Source organism: Apostichopus japonicus, chromosome 21, assembly GCF_037975245.1.
Source record: "Apostichopus japonicus isolate 1M-3 chromosome 21, ASM3797524v1, whole genome shotgun sequence".
NCBI lineage: Eukaryota > Metazoa > Echinodermata > Holothuroidea > Aspidochirotida > Stichopodidae > Apostichopus > Apostichopus japonicus.
The window spans coordinates 14,135,972-14,154,397 of record NC_092581.1 but is presented as its reverse complement, the minus strand read 5'-3'; the positions used below and the strand labels follow the sequence as shown (position 1 = coordinate 14,154,397).

The window sequence follows — 18,426 nt, the reverse complement described above, 5'->3', positions numbered from 1 at the left end:
TGTTACAATATTTCTATTTGTTGGCATTGACAGTATATACATGTTGCTTGTTACATTACTGCATATTTAAATGTGGTTTGAAGGTTAAGTATGCTAATGAAAATATCAGCAGTGAGTATACATTGCTACATTGTCGTCGGTAGGAAGAGAGATTAAATGTAACATTAATAGAGCTCTATTATCTTACGTTGCTCTTTAATACCAGTTAAGGTGTTTACTTGTCTGCTTGCCAAAGTCTTGTGGAACCTTGAAGATAGTGAAGCATGACAGTGCGCAATTAGTTGTACATATATGACTCTTAGCTCATTTAATTTAGCGTTTAGCATTTTGACATTGGTTTAGTTCACACAAAGCAAAAATAAATGTACCTTGTAAAAGGCAAACATTTTGTAAGTATATTCTGCAGTGCAAGTGTACAGTATGTAAGGATGGAAGAAAACAAATCAGTGTTTATACTGTAGTGTAGTGTGTATTAAAGAAGGTAACCTGTTCATGTTGTTCTAGTGCATTTTGTGTGTTTTTGTCTATAAACAACTTTCATTGCTTCATTTAACTCCATACACATACAGTAATGTATACAAGTTGCCATATCGGGGAATAAATTACCCAGCGTTGCATCGCAAAATGCTACAGTATACCAAACGGTCAAAATGCTACAGTATACCAAACGGTCAAAATGCTACAGTATACCAAACGGTCAAAATGCTACAGTATACCAAACGGTCAAAATGCTATATAGAATTCAAAAGATGTGTAGGGCTCCGTTACTTTACACGTGAATCATAGTATTTTATAACGGACAAAATCCAGAGCCTTCAAATTGCATGACACAAAACTTGAACACTTATGTTATTCGCTGCATCTATATATGCATACATGTATAAACACACAGGAACTATACAGAAACACACACATACACACATGCTTGTACATCCATCTATGTTGAAGGCAGTAGGTCACCTCGGACTGAAGCTCATTTGAGTTTAAAATGTCCCTCGTTTCCATTTCCCTTTTGTAGGACTACGCCGAAGACACCATGAATGAGTTGTTGGGTATCTACGGTTACGATGGCATGGACAAGTCTCTGACGGAAAATCTCCAGCTTCAACATTTCGCATCCGAAGACCAGGAAGGTGGAACTTCAGGTATAGAAAGATTTAAAAGAGAAAGATGGAAATGTTTGTTATAAATAGCTCTATTAAATGATGAGTAGGCTCCCCATATGGTTCCCAGCTTAGCTGTGTAAGACATTGGAATGCATGTTGCACTGTTTGGGCCAAATGACTCAAGATCGATAAAAGGGACTCCTTATTTTTTTTTTTTTTATTGTTGTTTGTTTCTTTGTTTGTTAATAGTTCTGTATGTTTGATATACTGTAGTGCATTGTGTTTTTCATATCTCACAGTTCACAACCAAATTTAAAAACCGTGTCACAAGTTTTTTCCAATTCATGTCACAACAGATGACAAAAAATCATTGGGAGAGCCTGTCACATTTTCAAACAAAAATTAACTCTGTTAGTGTCTAGGCCTGCAGCACATTCCTATGCATTATAGAATCGGGGCAAAACTTGTCAATAACTGGTATGCTTTAAAAGTACTACTTAACAGCATGTTTGTGAATAGAACCTCCAGAAGAAAGGACTTTAGAACATATTTGATAATTTTTAGCAAGCTATAAAAAAGTTTTTTTTTTTAGTTCCAATCTGTTAATGCCACCCTTAGAACAAGATAAACAGTGAGTGGTGTGACTTGAAAAGCTCTAATTATACGTTCATGATCTTTTTGTTGGTTTCTCTTTACATGTGATACCTTGCAATGTTTGCATAGATGTTGAATGTACTCCAAATGTAAAGGGTTCATCAAAAAACAGAAATATTTCTGCTATTGATAAATGATTTGTATCTTATAAGAGGTGGGCGGGGTTGGGGGTGGGAGAAAAGGGGGAAACAATTTGTAGCTCAATTGTTGTGCCTTGGTGTAAACACTGTCATAAAATCTTACAAAACTTTATTAAAGTTGATCTGCATGATGATAACAGAATTGTATCAGGATTTTTTTCCGCCAGCTGATGTAGAAACTTTATCCCATATTTTTGAAAACAGGAGTCATCTACCACTGGAATATCCATTCAAAACGAGGTTTAATGAAGTTTGAAAGTGGAAATGACAAAAAAATTCATAATACAATTTCTTAATAGGTCCATACCATATTGGTGCAACTCCTATCTTGCTAGCTTGATCCCTTGCTGAGATTTTTTAATTACAAGATTTTTTAAATTTTATTTGAATGCTGTACAGTAGTAAAATGTGATGTGACACATTACAAGTGGGAGAAAGTAGGCACAGTGCTAAAACGCTTCCAGTCATGTAGCGTAGGTATGATGGGAAGAGTGCAAACGTAGTGTGGAGATGGGTAAGTATCCTCACCAGTAAATCCCAAAACCAGTAAGTTTTTTTTGGGGGGGGGTGGGGGGGGGGGAACGACCTTCGTATTTCACTTTGATGAAATTAGAATCCTAACACAACATAAATCTCACTGAATGGTTTTGAGGAAACCACCTAGTCATACATAACACCATAAAATGGCATCCCCGTGTCAGACAGTCGTGTCTGTCTTTTTGCCAGGTTAAATAATCAATTCTTTCAAGGAAGAAGAAGAAAAAAAAAAAAGTTTGTTTGAATAGTTTAAGTATGACAACACAGTGAATAAATGTCAAGCTGAACAAGGGAACAGACAAACCATGAAGCCGAGAAAGACACGCTACGTTTAACAAGCCAAGTATTGAAGATATTTTTGATATTAAAAATGTCACCGATGTAATTGTTCGCATATTTGTCTTCCATAGCTGTGAGTGTTAAACAAGAGGAAGGGGCACCAGACGTGTCAAAGAAGTCAGAAGAAATGTCTCCGGGTAAACCAACAGGTAATTATTTGATATCAATTTTTTTTCAGTTTTTTTTTCTCCAGATTTCGCTACGGAAGCCCGACTTAAAATAGATGTGAAAACTTCTCTTTAAATGGATTAAAATATGACAAACCTTCTAGTGAGGCTTCCCAGCTGCTGCAATCAAAATCAGCCAAGGGTCCTCTCTTTAGTTCTACCAAAATTCACAAGCTGTTGTGATAATGAGCTTTTTGCACCATCGACATGTGACCACCAGCAGGCAGTAGCATGAGTCGGTCGCAAGTAGTATTGTACAATTCTGTTAGCAAATACAAGGTTTGAAGTAGAGATCATAACATACACTTCTGTCTGTTAAACATGTTATTTGTTCCACACAAACTGCACAAGTGGAACCTAGAAAAATTTTATAACCAAAGAGCATGATTAAAGGTTATCTCATTATGTAATTAGGGTCAATCATATGGTTACCAATGTTGCAGACATCTGACCCAAGGTAAACTACAGCTTTTTAACATCATTTGTTTTATCCAATCAAACTGTGCACACAGTGCCAAAGTTGGAAGGGGGTGGGAGGTGGGGTGGGTTACATTAATGCAGTTCAGGGGTGTTAGCAAGTGATGACTTGAGTCACTCAATATCTAGAGGGAGTCCATTTGGACGAGTCCGTTCTCAGAGATAGCACGGCGACTGTAGTCAATGACATTAGACTCGAGTCAGGAGAATTGAGTCAGAATAATGACCTGACATGACCTTCAATTGAAGTGACTTTTGCTGCAACTCTGGTGCAGCTCAGCACACAAGTTAACACTCTTATATATGATAACTCTAAAAGTAATGCTACAATAAATTGGTGAATTCTCCAATGCTATGATTTTCCTTTGGTGAACATAGTTTGGTCAAATTCAGTTCAGTTTGGTTCTGTGAAGAGGCTCATTAGGTCTTCAATGAAACATACCTGGAATCCAGGTCATGAAATCTGCTTCAGAGTTCATACTCTTTGTTTAAACATGCAATTAAACCTCATGTAAGGATTTCTCCCTCTGATCTTCAAGGGGTCAACGGGTTATCGCAAATGGACGAAAACTGGCTCAAGGGGTCAACAGGTTATCTGAAATGGTGGAAAACATGGCCCTTTTCTCAAAAATATATCACAGTGTATAAATAATGTCATGTAACTCTGAACAACTATTTAAAGGGATTAACTAGCTTAAAGTTGGTCAAATGTGTCTATATTATCAGATAGAAAGACTGTTCTTACTGGATATATTGAAACATTTTTGGTTTAAAACTCTATACTGTAAAATCCTTTTGAGTGAACGATATGGTCGATGCCCACAGTTTAATAAAGCCATGCTGGGTACTTGTGCCTACATACAGTGTATGCATAACATGTTAGGATTGTTCACCTCTGTCTTTTCACGTTTGGCAAAGGTTCCAACCGCAGTCATTGTCTGTCTACATTGTCTGCTTGTGAAGAAAGGCACAGTATCAAGGGAACCTCGTAAAGGTTTTTGTTTTGCTATGCTATTTATAAAAGATGTATCTCCTTTTACATGATACATGGTATTAGTTTGTTAGCTAGCCAGAATCTACATAAAGTATCAGAGTTGCTGGTAGATTAAAAAATAACCACAAGATCAGGGGGACAAGCTAACGAGACTATCAGCTTACCAAATTTCCTCTTAGACAAACATTGACAAAAGACTTGTCTTTTGCAGTTTATATTTATTTATATGCTCGTAGACCTGTGTACATCGGTGGAGTTTCACCTTTAAGGGAACAGACAGAATTAGAATCGCCAAAAAAATCCTGTTCTTCTAGAATCGTTTCTACAAGTGTGGGACGTTAAAGAATATTTTCAATAACGTATGTACATACCTGAGCGGTCCACGGACAGGGTATACACTTTGACTTTGGCCAGCAAGATCAAATTTTATGTCCAGCCCTGATTTGAGCAGTTAAGATTTAATTCTAACTGTCAAAAGTTTTTTGACATTCATTTACATCTTTTTGGACAATCTTAATTCAAACAACAGGAAAATTGACCTCTCTTAATTCTGATTTATGGTTATAATTTTAGGATGAAGATGAAAATATTTTGTTTTCTGTTAGGAGACTACGTAAACACGAGAGTTTCTTATACCAATCTGTTTGGGTAATTCGACTCCATGTTAAACCAGGTACAGGAAGATATTATTCTCAACTATCCACCCCAAGCAGGAAGACTTGGTTACCTCGCTAAATATTTTGATTGATTGTAGAATTGGATGTTATGTGATATTAAACTCTCAACAGAAAGATGGACAAATCATGGTGCTTAAAGTCTCAATATGTGTTTGCTGATGAATTTCGGAAAACAAACTTCCGAAGAAGATACAATGTTTCTTATTCTAAATGCACTCTGACCAGGTGGGTTTAATGAAGAAAAGCCGCCGCAATGGAAAGAAAGAAATTTATTTTCTGTTGCCCTTATTGTGCGAACAATTTACTGTTAAATCACTGCGACCACCTTTATCAGCATGTTCATTACACAAAATTTAACCTATATATACTAGTATCGTCGACCCGTAAGTCATATGCCTAACGGTCGTAAACAAAACAGAGAGATTTGATTGGCGCATGATCTGTAGGGCAGGGCTTGGAAATTTTGAGTGAAGTTTGTAGAATCTACAGACTTGTTAAAAGATCTGGCAAATTTTATTCAGCTCAAAATGTTTAACCACAGATAAATTAATAAAAATAATGATTCTTAATATGAAAATTGCATAGAACAGTGTTATTTTCACTGAGGTTTTAGGGCAGTAAAGCTGGAAAGGTCAAAAGTTAAAATTTGGCAAACACACATTGAGACTTTCACACATTCTTTTGGTTACCAACAGCTTAGTGAATACTCATTGACAACTTAAGAAAGTTATGTAAACTATACGCTGAATTGCAATGTTGAAAATGGAAAGAATCAAAGTGACCTCGTTACCCTGGACGTATACACAGACAGTATGCCAGAACTGTCCATTGATATCCCTTCATGTGGACTTGCACTGTACATGACATGCAATGCTTACATTAATGCTAACATCTTATAAAATCTCAATTTCCAAAAGGGATTTCAAGGTTTGATTGTCAATTTCAGACTAGTGTGTCACTTTTCTGATATTTTTGTTATATTTCACTATAAGGTATTACTGTACCTTGCTTGGCTTCTCGTGTTGCCCGAAGGTTTTAAATTCAGTATACGTGCAAGAAAAGTGACAACACTATCAGTTTAATTTTATGCTTGAGTCGCACATAGGATCACACAGGTCTACAGTTAGAGAGCTAAGCCTTGATTTCTGTTATTGATATTCTCGGATACGATTGATGGGTTAAAAGTCCTTAATTCTCCTCGTACAAATTAAAATGTAAAAAATCTTTGTAAAAATGAGCAGCTACTGAAGTTAGCAAACAGAGACATACGTTCAGGATTTGCTGAAAAGTAAAGTGTCTCTTGAATTCCCCCCCCCCCCCTCTTCTTTTTGTATTCCATACCTTCTTTTGGGGTGGAGGGGTAGTTGTGTGATAAGATTTTCTCATTTTTTAATAAAATAAACATTTCCCTACCTGACATATTCAAGGCATTGTTTGCCTCTAAAGATCAATCCTGATCAGCATGTTGCTTTAAAAAAGTTGAATCACCTATTGACAATTGTCTGAGTTGTTTTATTCACAATGTCATTCTGTCTGACCTGACAATGTAATGGAGAGGTTCAAAATGTATAAACTATAAAATCATATCTTCAGAAGGAAATGAACACCTTTTTTTTTTTGAGTTGGAAAACCTATACATATGCTGCTGCGTATGACAGATTAACGAATATTAAACAAAGTGTAGTATAAGTTATGGATTGCATTCAATGCTCTTCTCTCACTCAGAATCAAACATAGCATAAGGCTTGGCACTTATTTATATACTCAACACTGTGTTAAAATGTCTCTGTAAACCGTGCTAAATAAACACAGGTCTTAGTCCAAGAGGACCAGAATATGAAATAACAGACTTCATAATGCGAAGTACAGAAGTCGTTCGTACAGGTTGAAAATTTTTACAAAGTGTATGAAAGGTCGGGTTGAAATGCAAAATGTAGTTTTTCGTAGAAAACTCAGATGAAAAACAAAGAGATATCCTGAAAATCCCAGTAACTCTGTCATGCATACAGTAGGCTCCCCCCTCCCCTCCCCCTTACAGCAGCACATGTGTCCACACATATTGAGTCATCTGATGATTCTGCTTCTAAGTTGTAAAACCAATGGCTTATTGCCATATCATCCAAACCATTGCTGGTTAATAACCTTTCAATTTGCAAAGATGAGTGAAACAATCTGGTCACTGTATCTGCCACTTTCTATAGCACCTTTAAATTGTCAAGTTTTTGTTTTTTAACTCAAAACAATAAAGCATAATTTTTTATTTTCTTAACCGTACAGCATCCTGTTTCCGTTTCCCTCCCCCTCTCCCTGCTTACTCTCCTTTTCCCTCAAATTGTCCCACCTTTTCTCAATATTTCAATAAGTTTGTTCATTAATGTATGACTATTGTAAAGTAATACAGATCAATGACCGTGATCAGTAACAATCACAGCCTATTTAAATGGAAAGTGTTAGCACAGATGTTTCCATATTAAGGTCAGATAAAACAAAATAAAACTGTCTATCACTTACTATCACAAACATTAATAGTTTGTTTTTCAAATGATTTGATGACTTGACACAAAATCTTATATACCATTGTTGAGAATGGAAAGTTGGAAACAATAATTGTGTGGCTATGTCTATTGTGCTATGATCACTAAAGAAAACTGTTTGAAATTTGCATGTTCGGAAGAAGGCTGACAATGTTCTTCAGTCTGTTTTGATGACCTATGATTAATCTTGCTTTCTGTCTGTGCCGAAAACCTTGTCATTTCTGTTGTGTGGAAGTTTCACTGTTTTAATGATACAAGGTCATTGCAGGACATTTCCTTTTAGCTAAGAAAAAATAAAATGGGGAAAATGTTTGCCAGTCCAATGTGCATAAAGTTTGAAATATTTCACCTCATACCTGATGTTGTTGAAGTACCTGATGTTGTTGAAATACTCACGATTGAATCTTTGACTCTAGGGCTTCGTTTATAAATATAGAAACTGATCTGTCACATAATTAGTGAAAACTAATGTGTTATTGACTTGGTCAATTTGTCGATGCTTTTTTATATTAAAAATATCATAACAGTGTATCACAATAGCATGAATATTCAATTTTTTTTTGTTCGATTCAAATTTAATGATGAAATACTCGCTTATCTTACTCTCAAGTGAATTGTACTCGTTACATTTTTGTAAACATAGAATCAATAGTTACTTTGGCACTCTGCCAAAAGGAAAAGCTGCAGCAGCTGCAAATCCCCTGCTGCAAGGCTGAATCAGTACTAAATAATAGAGATTATCTCAGCAGTAACAGCACAGCATATATGATAACATCCCCTGCAGCCTTGCTGCAGGGTGCTGCAGCCCCTCCCATCATCCCACCTTTGACACCGGTGCCATTAAAATTCTCGGTTGGTTGACTTGGTTTTTCTGGTTTTATTTTTACTCTCTCTCTTTTTTTTTTGCATCAAAGGGAAAAAAGCCTTTTTACAAGTCCATATTTATCTTAATTTGGAGTCATTTGCATACCGCCTAGGAAAGATCTCATTAGATAGATACCCACAATCACATTTTTTGGCTGCTCTCTCGCAGATACCTGTGGCCAATCTGTAGAGGAGCAGATCATCATCTGTGCTTGGTGCGAGTCCTCCGGTTCCAAAAGATACACCCTCAACACGGCCATGGCCTCACGGGCGTTTTGCAGTGAGAAATGCTTTGCAGCATTCAGACGCTCGTACTTTACGGGGAGCAAGCCCTGCGTCCAGTGTCAAAAAGTCTGTCTGTCGTCGGAAATGCACAAGGTCGACCACAAGGAAGTCAAAATGTTCTTCTGTAGTCCGAAATGTGTCGCTCTGCATACGTCCGAGTTGACCGGCAAGGACAGAGATACAAAAATCAAAAAGATGTTACAAAGGCGGTATGCAAATGACATTCAGCAAAGTGTTAGCGATAACGTTAACGGTAAAGACGGAGGGGTTGAAACTCCGTGTGCTAGCGAGTCTTTGAGAGCGAGATATAGCTCGGAAGAGAGGAACAGTCAGGTGAGTGAGAAGAGGTCACAGAGGTCATTTACGATGGATGACATTCTGAAGTCCGATCCGTCGGTGAAACACTGGGGAGCAGACAAGGTCAAGCCGGGATCACCAAGGTGTTTCACAGGCAGTACATCTCAACAACCAAAGGAGTCAAAGCCGCACAGATTACGGCCGGAGTTTGGGGTGTTCGGCAACGACGATGGCGTGTTCCTGCCTCCTACAACCGTCATGGTACCGTACCCTGTCTTTGTACCCGTCCCTTGCCCTATACCAGTACCCATTCCAGTATCATCTAAAGCTTTCAAGATGGCTCAGCAGCAAACATCTAATTTGACCGACCCACCACAGCTGGCGCCCTCAATGCCACAGCAGGCAGCAGCACCAGCAGCAACGACCAAAAGCATCCCGAGCAGACAGAATCTATTCCCGTCTGCCTTCTATCCAGTAACCAGAACTTCCTTACCCGAGAGCGTTCCCGGAAGCAGCACCGGCCCTTCCGGGTACCCTCCACTTGCCGCTCTCCCCCCAGAAGGTGTCTTTCACCACGGAGGAGGTCTCTATCAAACCTTCTTGCCAGTGTCCGACCGTACTAGTCTGAATCAGTTTGTGCGTCTCCGGGGACTTCAGCGGAGCGCCAGCATGGACCTGCCCGTGCGCCACTATCCTAACCCCAACAGTCTGAACGTGCTGAGATCCCCGCAGAAGACGGTCTTGGTACATTCGCAGCAGGCCAGAACTAACAGTACTACACACAGCGAACAAGAAACCAAAGAACTTTCAAGGACAGTCAAGGAAGCTCTCCGCTCCCATCTCACAAGACGCCTCTCGCAGTCGGCATTGAACCTTACCGAGGTCGGCAGGTTCCCCGAACCGAGCGACGACCTCCGGCGCAGCCACAGTCTGAGCAGGTTACCCGTCAGGGGTATGGAATCCGTCCCAGAGGCCGAGCCGAGCACCTCGTATTCAACAGCCAATAAGAGGGAAAGAACGGAGGAACAATGGCATTCTCCATCCCCGTCAGAAAATGGATCGGTCCCGTACAAGAGGAAACGAGAGCACAGATACCCGGATTAAGTCGATCTTAGAGCAAATTTCGTTGAAGCTACATTTTGCGGAGGTTCGTGACATTGTGTCATTGAGGATATTGAAGCGTCATTGGTCACTCCCCAAAGACACTCCATGCCATTGCAACCATTTGAATATGCATATTTAGTGAGTTTTTAAAACAAAACTTAATGCAGTGAACGTTGTATAGTTTTCAATATTTGATATGTCATCACTCCCAAGTTGTTAACCTTGGTTCGAGGAGTTCTCAGTAACAGTTTATCGTTACCCGGAATGTTTTTCTGGTCTGTCTAAGTACCAACAGATCCTGGCATCTTCAACACAAAATGCAGCTTGAACCTTAATACCATAGATGTATTGAAGGGACAGCTCACAATTTCAGTGATTGTGTTTGGAAGCTTCTTAGAATTGTCCTGAAATTTCATCTTACAGTTTTATGTAGGGTTCTACTTAATCAACTGCACTCCCAGTGCCCCTACCACTTGATGTACAAACTGCCCTCAATAATCAACCCTTACCGATGGCAAAAACTTCTGTGCCCCTTAAAAGTCAAGTTGCCATGTGAGTTTTATAATGAAATAAATCAGGGCTCGGAAATGTGCGAAGCTCCGTCGAGTTTTGTGTCAGAAAACGGCTATCAAAAGCAGCTGTGAGAAACTTAAACCAAAAAAAGAGGGTCGTGGCTCAGCGATCTCATTTCATGATCATCTATATATGTAAATAAATCAAGATCTGTCTGATTTAAATTATCGGGGGAATAATCTAAAACCAAAGAATTTAAAAAATTCTGAAGATGTTTACTACCACTTGGAAAATATACCTTGGTGCCTTTTTCAATTTGTGAAATTTGCCTTTATGCCCTTTTTAAAGCTGAGAAGATTGCTGTGGTAGTACCCCTTCCATTTCAATGCAAATCAAAGATAATTCCTAACTCACTCTTAAAGATTCCTTTTCCCCATCATTCATTCAAGCCCTGCACAGATGGGTCGTAGGCTCGTAGCCAGGATTCTTCTTGTGAGGGGGGAGCGGGGGGGGGGACCAATACTTTTCTAGAGAGGCAGGCGGAGTACTTATTTTCTAAAAGCATTCCTGACAAGTTTTCTCAGACGTGTCAAAACCCTCCAACCCCCTCCCCCTGGTTGCTATACCAATATCCTGGAAAGGTAGTTGTGTCATGATTTTATTAAGCTGTTTTAGATGTTTTCTCGTTTTGGTTTTCCAAATTATTGCAATCTGAAGGAAGCAGAGTTGCTCGGAAGAATGTTGGTTCAGTCCCAGAGATATTTTAAGAGTATTCTTTCAGAAAAGTCAAAGATAAAAAAGTGCCTGAACATTTCCTTGAATTTCTTTTCGAGGAGAAGAAGAAGAAAAAATAATTTTAGAACAGGGTGAACAACCAAAACAATTTGATGGTTTAAAACAATGCATTGTTTTAGTTAATGCTATTATTATAAAAAAGGGAAAAAGAGTGAAAGCTCTAATATTAATATTAGGTGTTAAAGGTTTGTTTTATTTTGATTATTATTGTCATCAAAGGACATAAGTAGAATGAAGATCCCATCTCGATTGCAGTCTGGGATCAGTGTCGATCTTTTCTATAATTTATTTTTATTGGAAATAATTTTTACTCAGTATTTTCTAAAAATCAGTCGGTAAAAATGGCTGAAATGCAAGACTAATACCAAAATTTTAACTTTTAAGCCAAAGGATTATTCGTTGTTAGATAAATTTAAGACGCAGTAAAACTGAGTATAAGATGAACGATTTTAATAAGGACCTAAGAATAAGTTCAAACCCTGTGAAGCAAATTTAGGGTATTTTAAAATGTGAGGAATTTCCACCCATGAGCATGATTTTGCATTTTACCTGTTCTTCGGGTTTCTTTATGCCATAACACTACACTGGTGTGCATACTGGAACAGTTTACAGTATGTCTGTGAGAGGTTCCCTCCCAAGAAAAAGTCAAAAGACTGGGGGAAGTTGGGGGGGAAGGGGGGGGGGAGAGGTCTTCTATTCAGAAGTTGAAATGCGAGATATTCTAAATGATTTATGCAACTCATCTTAAGTTTATGTAGACCGATATTTGTAGATTCTTGCCTTTTGGGGGCAATATTATGGTCAGTCTGTGAAACTTCAGCAGTTTGAGAGAGGAGGGAGTAGGCAGGGGAGAGGTAGGTGGGACAGGGGAGAGGTAGGTGGGACAGGGGAGAGGTAGGTGGGGCAGGGGAGAGTTGGTGCCAGGGGAGAGTTGGTGCCAGGGGAGAGTTGGTGCCAGGGGAGAGGAGGGCAGGTGGGTGGGTGAGGAGAATGTGGAAGGGAAGCATATTACCATGACAACAAAATACAATTATGTACATTTATGTTCACTTTGTTTTTATTTGTTCAAAGCACAAACTGTATTTTTATTTGTTTTTTTTTTACCCAAGTTTTCATATTCATAAATATTGAGTGTAATGGCCTATGTAAGGTGTGTATGTACCAGTCTTTTATGAAACTGTGCATTTGGCCTACGTAAGAATGTAGAACTGTTTGTTACAACATTGCATTATGTATCACACCGTTCAATATTGTAGCAACAATCGTCAGGGTTTGTCTTTTCAAAGAGTAAGTTGCAGTCTTTGTTAATGCCTAGGCTAGAGAAGATGTTACAGGTTGCTCAGAGGGGTCAAGATCTTGACTTTGGACTACCAGTTTACATTGTTTATTACCAAATGCTAAAATCGAGATTTTTCTATAAAAAGCATGATTCGTCTCTTCTCTGTTGATTAACTGCGGTAGTTTTTTTGACCTTGACTCGTCATCGCACGTCCCTTTGCATAAGTGTGTTACCTATGACGTAGACTTTCTATTCATTCGACTTGGCATTGCATGAGTAAGATTTCATTTTCAGTAAGATTTCAGTTTCATTTAAAATTCATTCCAGAAAAATTTTCAGACAAAGTAGGAATTGATAAGGTACAGGTAGAGAGTAAAACATTGTTGGCGTTGCCTCATTTGACCTTGATTAATCCCTTCACCAAAATACCTAAAATTGCGATATTTCCACAAGGGTCAGAAACTTTGGATCTTAATGTTGTGACTCACGTTTTAAAAAAACGTAAATGTTTCACTACATTGCATTAATTTATGCCGATGTAGTTTTTCTGCATTTTCATCACTTTCAAAGACATGATGCTGGATCAAATTTCTCTCAAGTTTTGCAATTCTTCGTTAAGACGAAAAGAGATAAGGCACGACAACTGCAAAATCTTGCCCAGCTAGAATGAGTTAATATCCAACAAATACGGATTTATCCCCACAGATCTGCAGTGACTATAGTGTGCAACTGTGGAGCACAATAGATCAAACACCATGCAGCTTGGCTGCATGATGCTGCAGCCTTTTCAGCATCCTACTTTGACACAGTACCTTAAGAAATGGGGTGTGTTAAACCAGTTACCTATCTCCTCTTAGGCTCTTAGTATGTACACTCTTATCTTCCTAGGGTTCCCATTTCTTATCTGAAGAAAACAGGATCTTGTGGCAGGGCATAACTAGAGGTGTTCCTCTACCAATTGTTAGATAAAAAATGTAAAAAAAAACATTCCAATCGTATCGGGTAGTTCAGCTGCTTGGATTGCTGATCCCCTCCTAGTGTTCAAAGAGTAATAAAGTACCTTCTCAAATACAGTGAAATCAGTATAGAAATATTGTATAACATTGAAGGGAACCCATGCTAAAAAAAATCTTCTATTGAATAGAGAAAATAATAAAGCTCATGTGGCTTGATGACGTCATATTTAGACTTGATCAAGTCTCCTGCCTTGTGTGTGAAAGAACAGTTATAAAATCAGTGTTTCTCTCCCAAATGGAAATTCTTAGCTGTGTTTGCGGGCGGTTGTTTGTAATATTTAAATCTATCACATAACACACCATTTACTAATTGTACACAGGTAGGCTTTGTGTCCTCTTTTTCTGTAACCTGTTGGACATAATTTTGTGCCTAAAAGTCATGCTTTCTGGTACACAACAATGGTTGTTAGCAGAATTAACCACACTAGGTATTTCCCCCATACATTGTTCAAGCCGTTTCCCTTGCAGTTTCAGCGAAAATCTTCCCCCAAAAGTTGGCAACCGTTCGATTGAAAATTCTGTTGTGATCTAGTCTTTCCTTTGGCATGAATGACAATATTTTTAGTTTGTTGTTCATCCATAATTGTTATGGATATGATTGGACGCATTCCAGACTGGATTCATGGAAACCTACAGGTTATGTTGTTAAAAATAATGTAGGTCGAAAGACAGCTAGGTACTGCATTATTGAATAAGAAGAACTTGAATTGATTTTGTTACTTTGGTTTGTTAAGCAGATATCCTCAGACAATTCGTTAGCTTGAGATTGTATGGAAACTTTGAGGTGCCATCAAAATGTTGAGATCTTTGTCTGCAAGTTTGCTGCAATAACTTTGTGGCAAAGTGTTGATATGTTGACATTTCTGATGCCAAGCATGATTAAAAATGCTGTTGTAAGATGTTTAATTGAAGTGATTAATTGTTTATTTTGTGGTAAATTCTTAAAATGATGACATTTGATAAATAAATGATTTTGTCAATTTGCAGCAAAACATATTGAATTCCTCAGATACAAAGATCTAGTTATTTCGTTGCAAGTCATAAATTAACGTATCATCTGAACAATATATCCTATTGCTGGAAGTTGATACTATATTTACAGACAGATCTTAAAATTATGATGGCAACCTTATCGTTTCAATGGTATTCAGTCCAATTAATGAAATAGTTTAGATTAATTATAAAGTAAATCAAACTTAAAGTCAGTTAGAGGCTGTTTCCCCATTCTAGTATCATATCAGTTATCCTGGAAGAAATGTTACAAACCTTCCGCCATGTGGAGTCATGGTGGTATTAAGTAATCCTGTTGGTATTAATTAATCCTGTGGTATTATATATTATAGAGTTAATTATTATGCATTATATATATTACAGATCATATATAATATATTATTATATTGTATTATATTAATTATTATATTTTAATTATGGTATTATTAATAATTAATCCTAGTGGTATTAGTCCTTGTGGTATTAGTTAAAGAAGTAAGAAATGGTTGTCATTTATTATTTCACCTGCTAGTTATAGTTTATATTTTTAATTAATTAACATAAAAACCAACTAAAAGCTAACTGGTCGTAGATAGTCAGTCACAGTTTGTGTCTCACCATGGACATTTAAAGGGTGTGAAGAAGACTTGCACACAAAGAAACGTCTAATGCCGGTAATCTGACCTAGTTTCGAATGAGGTGTAACAGAAGTGTTAGACACCACCATCGATTCCAGAAAATACACACACAGCTTGCTACCGTAGGTAATTAGACACTAGTGTACAGTCAATACATACAGCTACGGTCAATACCCATAACACAGTGTACATAGCAGCGATGGACATCACAGGTCCAGATAAAAGATAACAAGGTATCACGTTTCATTACTCTCTGCATTTTGTAGCGATAAGAAAAAAACTTCACTTGCGGGCAACGGTAAGATAACTTTTTCACAGGGCGGCACATGGTTTGGGGCGAGTCTTTAATGCCTTTAAGCATTAAGAGTAAAGATTTTAATCTTGATAATTCATAGACCAAGAAAAACCAAACAATGGAGTGCTAGTAATATTTCCATAGCTATATTCACCTTTAAAGTATCAATAAATCTTGGGATTGCTCCTTTAAGGCTAAATTGATGATGATGTCAGATCCCCAGTGCAGTCCTCAATATTTAATGTTAATCCATCGTTTTATGATTTTTTATCTTTTTGGAATGACTCATCCAAAACATGTTCTTTTAAGTTCATACTGGCAACCCGAGCACCCCTGGCTGACCTTTAACACTATTGATCCTGGATAAATTTGCAATGCATTGTAAACATGTTATTGAGGACATATAAAAGTCCTTTGTTTTTCCTATCAAGTGTTGCATTACCTCTCAAATGGTTATTTCTGGTAAAATTTTAAATTAAAAAAAAATATGGATGGAATAGCAGTGTTTATTAACAGTCTAAATTTTACAATGTAAAAATTTTTAATTTGCACCTTTTCCAGTCATCCTTGACAGACTGAGCTGTTTCCTCTTGTTTCTGTTTCTTGTTTTGCTCTTCCTCTCATGGATAGTAAAGAGAGAAGAAGAGATGGTGAGGGGGGGGGGGGGACGGAGGGGAAACTCATCCATTTTGGGCATTATTTACTTTAAAAAAATTTTCATTCTAAAAAATGTGATTAGAGATTTATCAAAGTTTTTATTACATGTTATCTTATTCCACTTATTTGTTTGTAGTTGTTTTTACTTGTTGGATGAAGGTGGGGGAGGGGGAGTAGGGTAGGATGGGGAGGCAAAGTAGGTTAGGGTAGGGTTGGAAGAATGTATGTAAAGTTGTTGTAACTCTCTGGTGACTTCTTCAATTATTCAATTTGATACTTGCCTTAAAAAATAAATGTCTTTGAGTTTTGTACCTTTAGAAAAGATAAAAAATCTATGATATTCATAATCATGAAAAAGTGAAAAATTAAAATAAAAAAATTAAAAAAACTTGAGCAAAATTGTACTGACAAGATTATATAGTATATCAAATGTGCCTAACTACTTGTGTGTTTATCACAGTGACGTTACACAGTACTATAAAAGCCATCCTATAAAGGTTCGGGGGCTGTTTAGAAGTCTCTTGTATCAAACTTTCTCAGTTTTAATTATCCAAGTCTCATTCCAGTCAATAATTGTTGTTTTTTCCACTCGGACTTCCGTCCAGTTGTCCTTTCCACCGTTTTCATTTTCCCTTTCCCTCCTCCTCCTCCCTCCCTCCCCCTTCCCTACCTTTATATTACTTGCCAAAGGTTGATGCTGATGGTATTAATGTGGATGTGCATATGTGTGAAGCCTTGGCTTGCAAACATGATACTGAAAAGTACAAGTACATGTACTGGAAAAGTACAAAAAACTGAAAAAGTACATTTTGATTTAAGTTCATACTTGTGGATATCCCTTGATAAAATACAAGAACCACAGTGAAATTGGTGAAGGTCAAAGGTCATATGAAGTTAACAAGATTTCAAAGTTTTTGGGGTTTTCTTTGGGTTTTCTCCTACCATCATCCCATCATAAGCAGCTCATGAAATTGTTTGTGACTTAAAAAAAATATTATTTTGATCAATTTATATCCTTGAAAGAAAGAAAGGCCTTGTTTATTTGTTTGTTTTTTTTCTTCTTTCGTTCAGCTAAAGGTATTTTTGTTTCAATGTTTCAAATTAAAATATATATAAATATATATATATACATTTATATATATTAAAAAAAAAAGAGTAAGTGGATTTTACATTTTTCAATGAAATTGAAGCTAAATAAAAAAATGAGTGATCTTTTTAAGATGTGTACATATTAGTTAATATTAAGGTATATATATATACATGTGGTATCGGACATTTGATTTAGAAAAATTAAAAGTCCTGCCCTCAAGTTACTGTTTCTACTTTGATTATTATTTTATCATTTAGTATTGATTATTATTATTCTTATCATTACTACTAGTAAGAATTGTCTAAACTAGAGAGTAAAATGACCTGTACATTAGTTTGTGTTACATTTTCATAATTAAATATATCATGTACTACAACAAGGAAGCTCTCATGTGTTTTTCTTGTTCGAAACAAATAAAAAAAAGCATAGATTAGAAATCATGGAATGATACACAAAAAGTTCTGGGATCATTTTAGGAATGTATCTGGGGAAAAGGGGAGGGAAGGAGGGAGTCACCCAATGGAGAAAGGAACATTGTTAAAATCTTGTAGTACATATTCAGTTGGCTGCAGTGCTCCGAAGGCTCAGAATGTCAAATTTGTCCATATTTTTAGTAGAGTATAGCTATGTGCAGTTTTTCTACAGAGAAAGGAAAAAGAAATATGAAACATTTGGTTTATGAGGCTGAAAATTTTAACATGAGAGTATTCAATATGATGGTATACATCAGTAAATTGTTCATAGATTGGCGGGATAAAAGAAGGGTATAAGCTCGAATGTGAAATACAGGCCCTCTCCCCGTCCATACCCCCTCCCCTGCCCCCCAGCTATCTATGACAGGTAACCTTGTCTATCTTGTGCCACTGACAGTGTTGAGTGCCTGATCGATCCATGTGATAAAAATTAGTTTTGGAAGATGGTGACCATTAAACAACTATGTAAAAGGAATTGAAGAACCGGAGGTAGTGTTGCCCGGGA

At 37.2% G+C, this 18,426-nt stretch overlaps 2 protein-coding genes across 5 annotated transcripts in view; one reads left to right on the top strand and one right to left on the bottom strand.

The window, feature by feature from the left end:
• The window catches only part of LOC139963048 (leucine-rich repeat serine/threonine-protein kinase 1-like), a 495,817-nt gene that overhangs the window by 330,573 nt on the left and 146,818 nt on the right, over window positions 1–18,426 (bottom strand). The gene's annotated exons all lie outside the window — the stretch shown is intronic.
• Window positions 1–18,426, top strand: part of LOC139962492 (uncharacterized) — a 40,420-nt gene that overhangs the window by 11,715 nt on the left and 10,279 nt on the right. For 2 of the 4 annotated variants that reach the window (XM_071962495.1, XM_071962494.1), the window contains exons 3-5: window positions 1,019–1,145; window positions 2,848–2,925; window positions 8,659–17,388. In XM_071962495.1, the coding sequence (XP_071818596.1) occupies window positions 1,019–1,145; window positions 2,848–2,925; window positions 8,659–10,175 (1,722 nt within the window). In that variant the 3' untranslated portion in view covers window positions 10,176–17,388. Of the gene's footprint in view, window positions 1–1,018; window positions 1,146–2,847; window positions 2,926–8,658; window positions 17,389–18,426 lie in introns of those variants that run through there. The other 2 variants (XM_071962497.1, XM_071962496.1) reach the window with 1 other exon arrangement.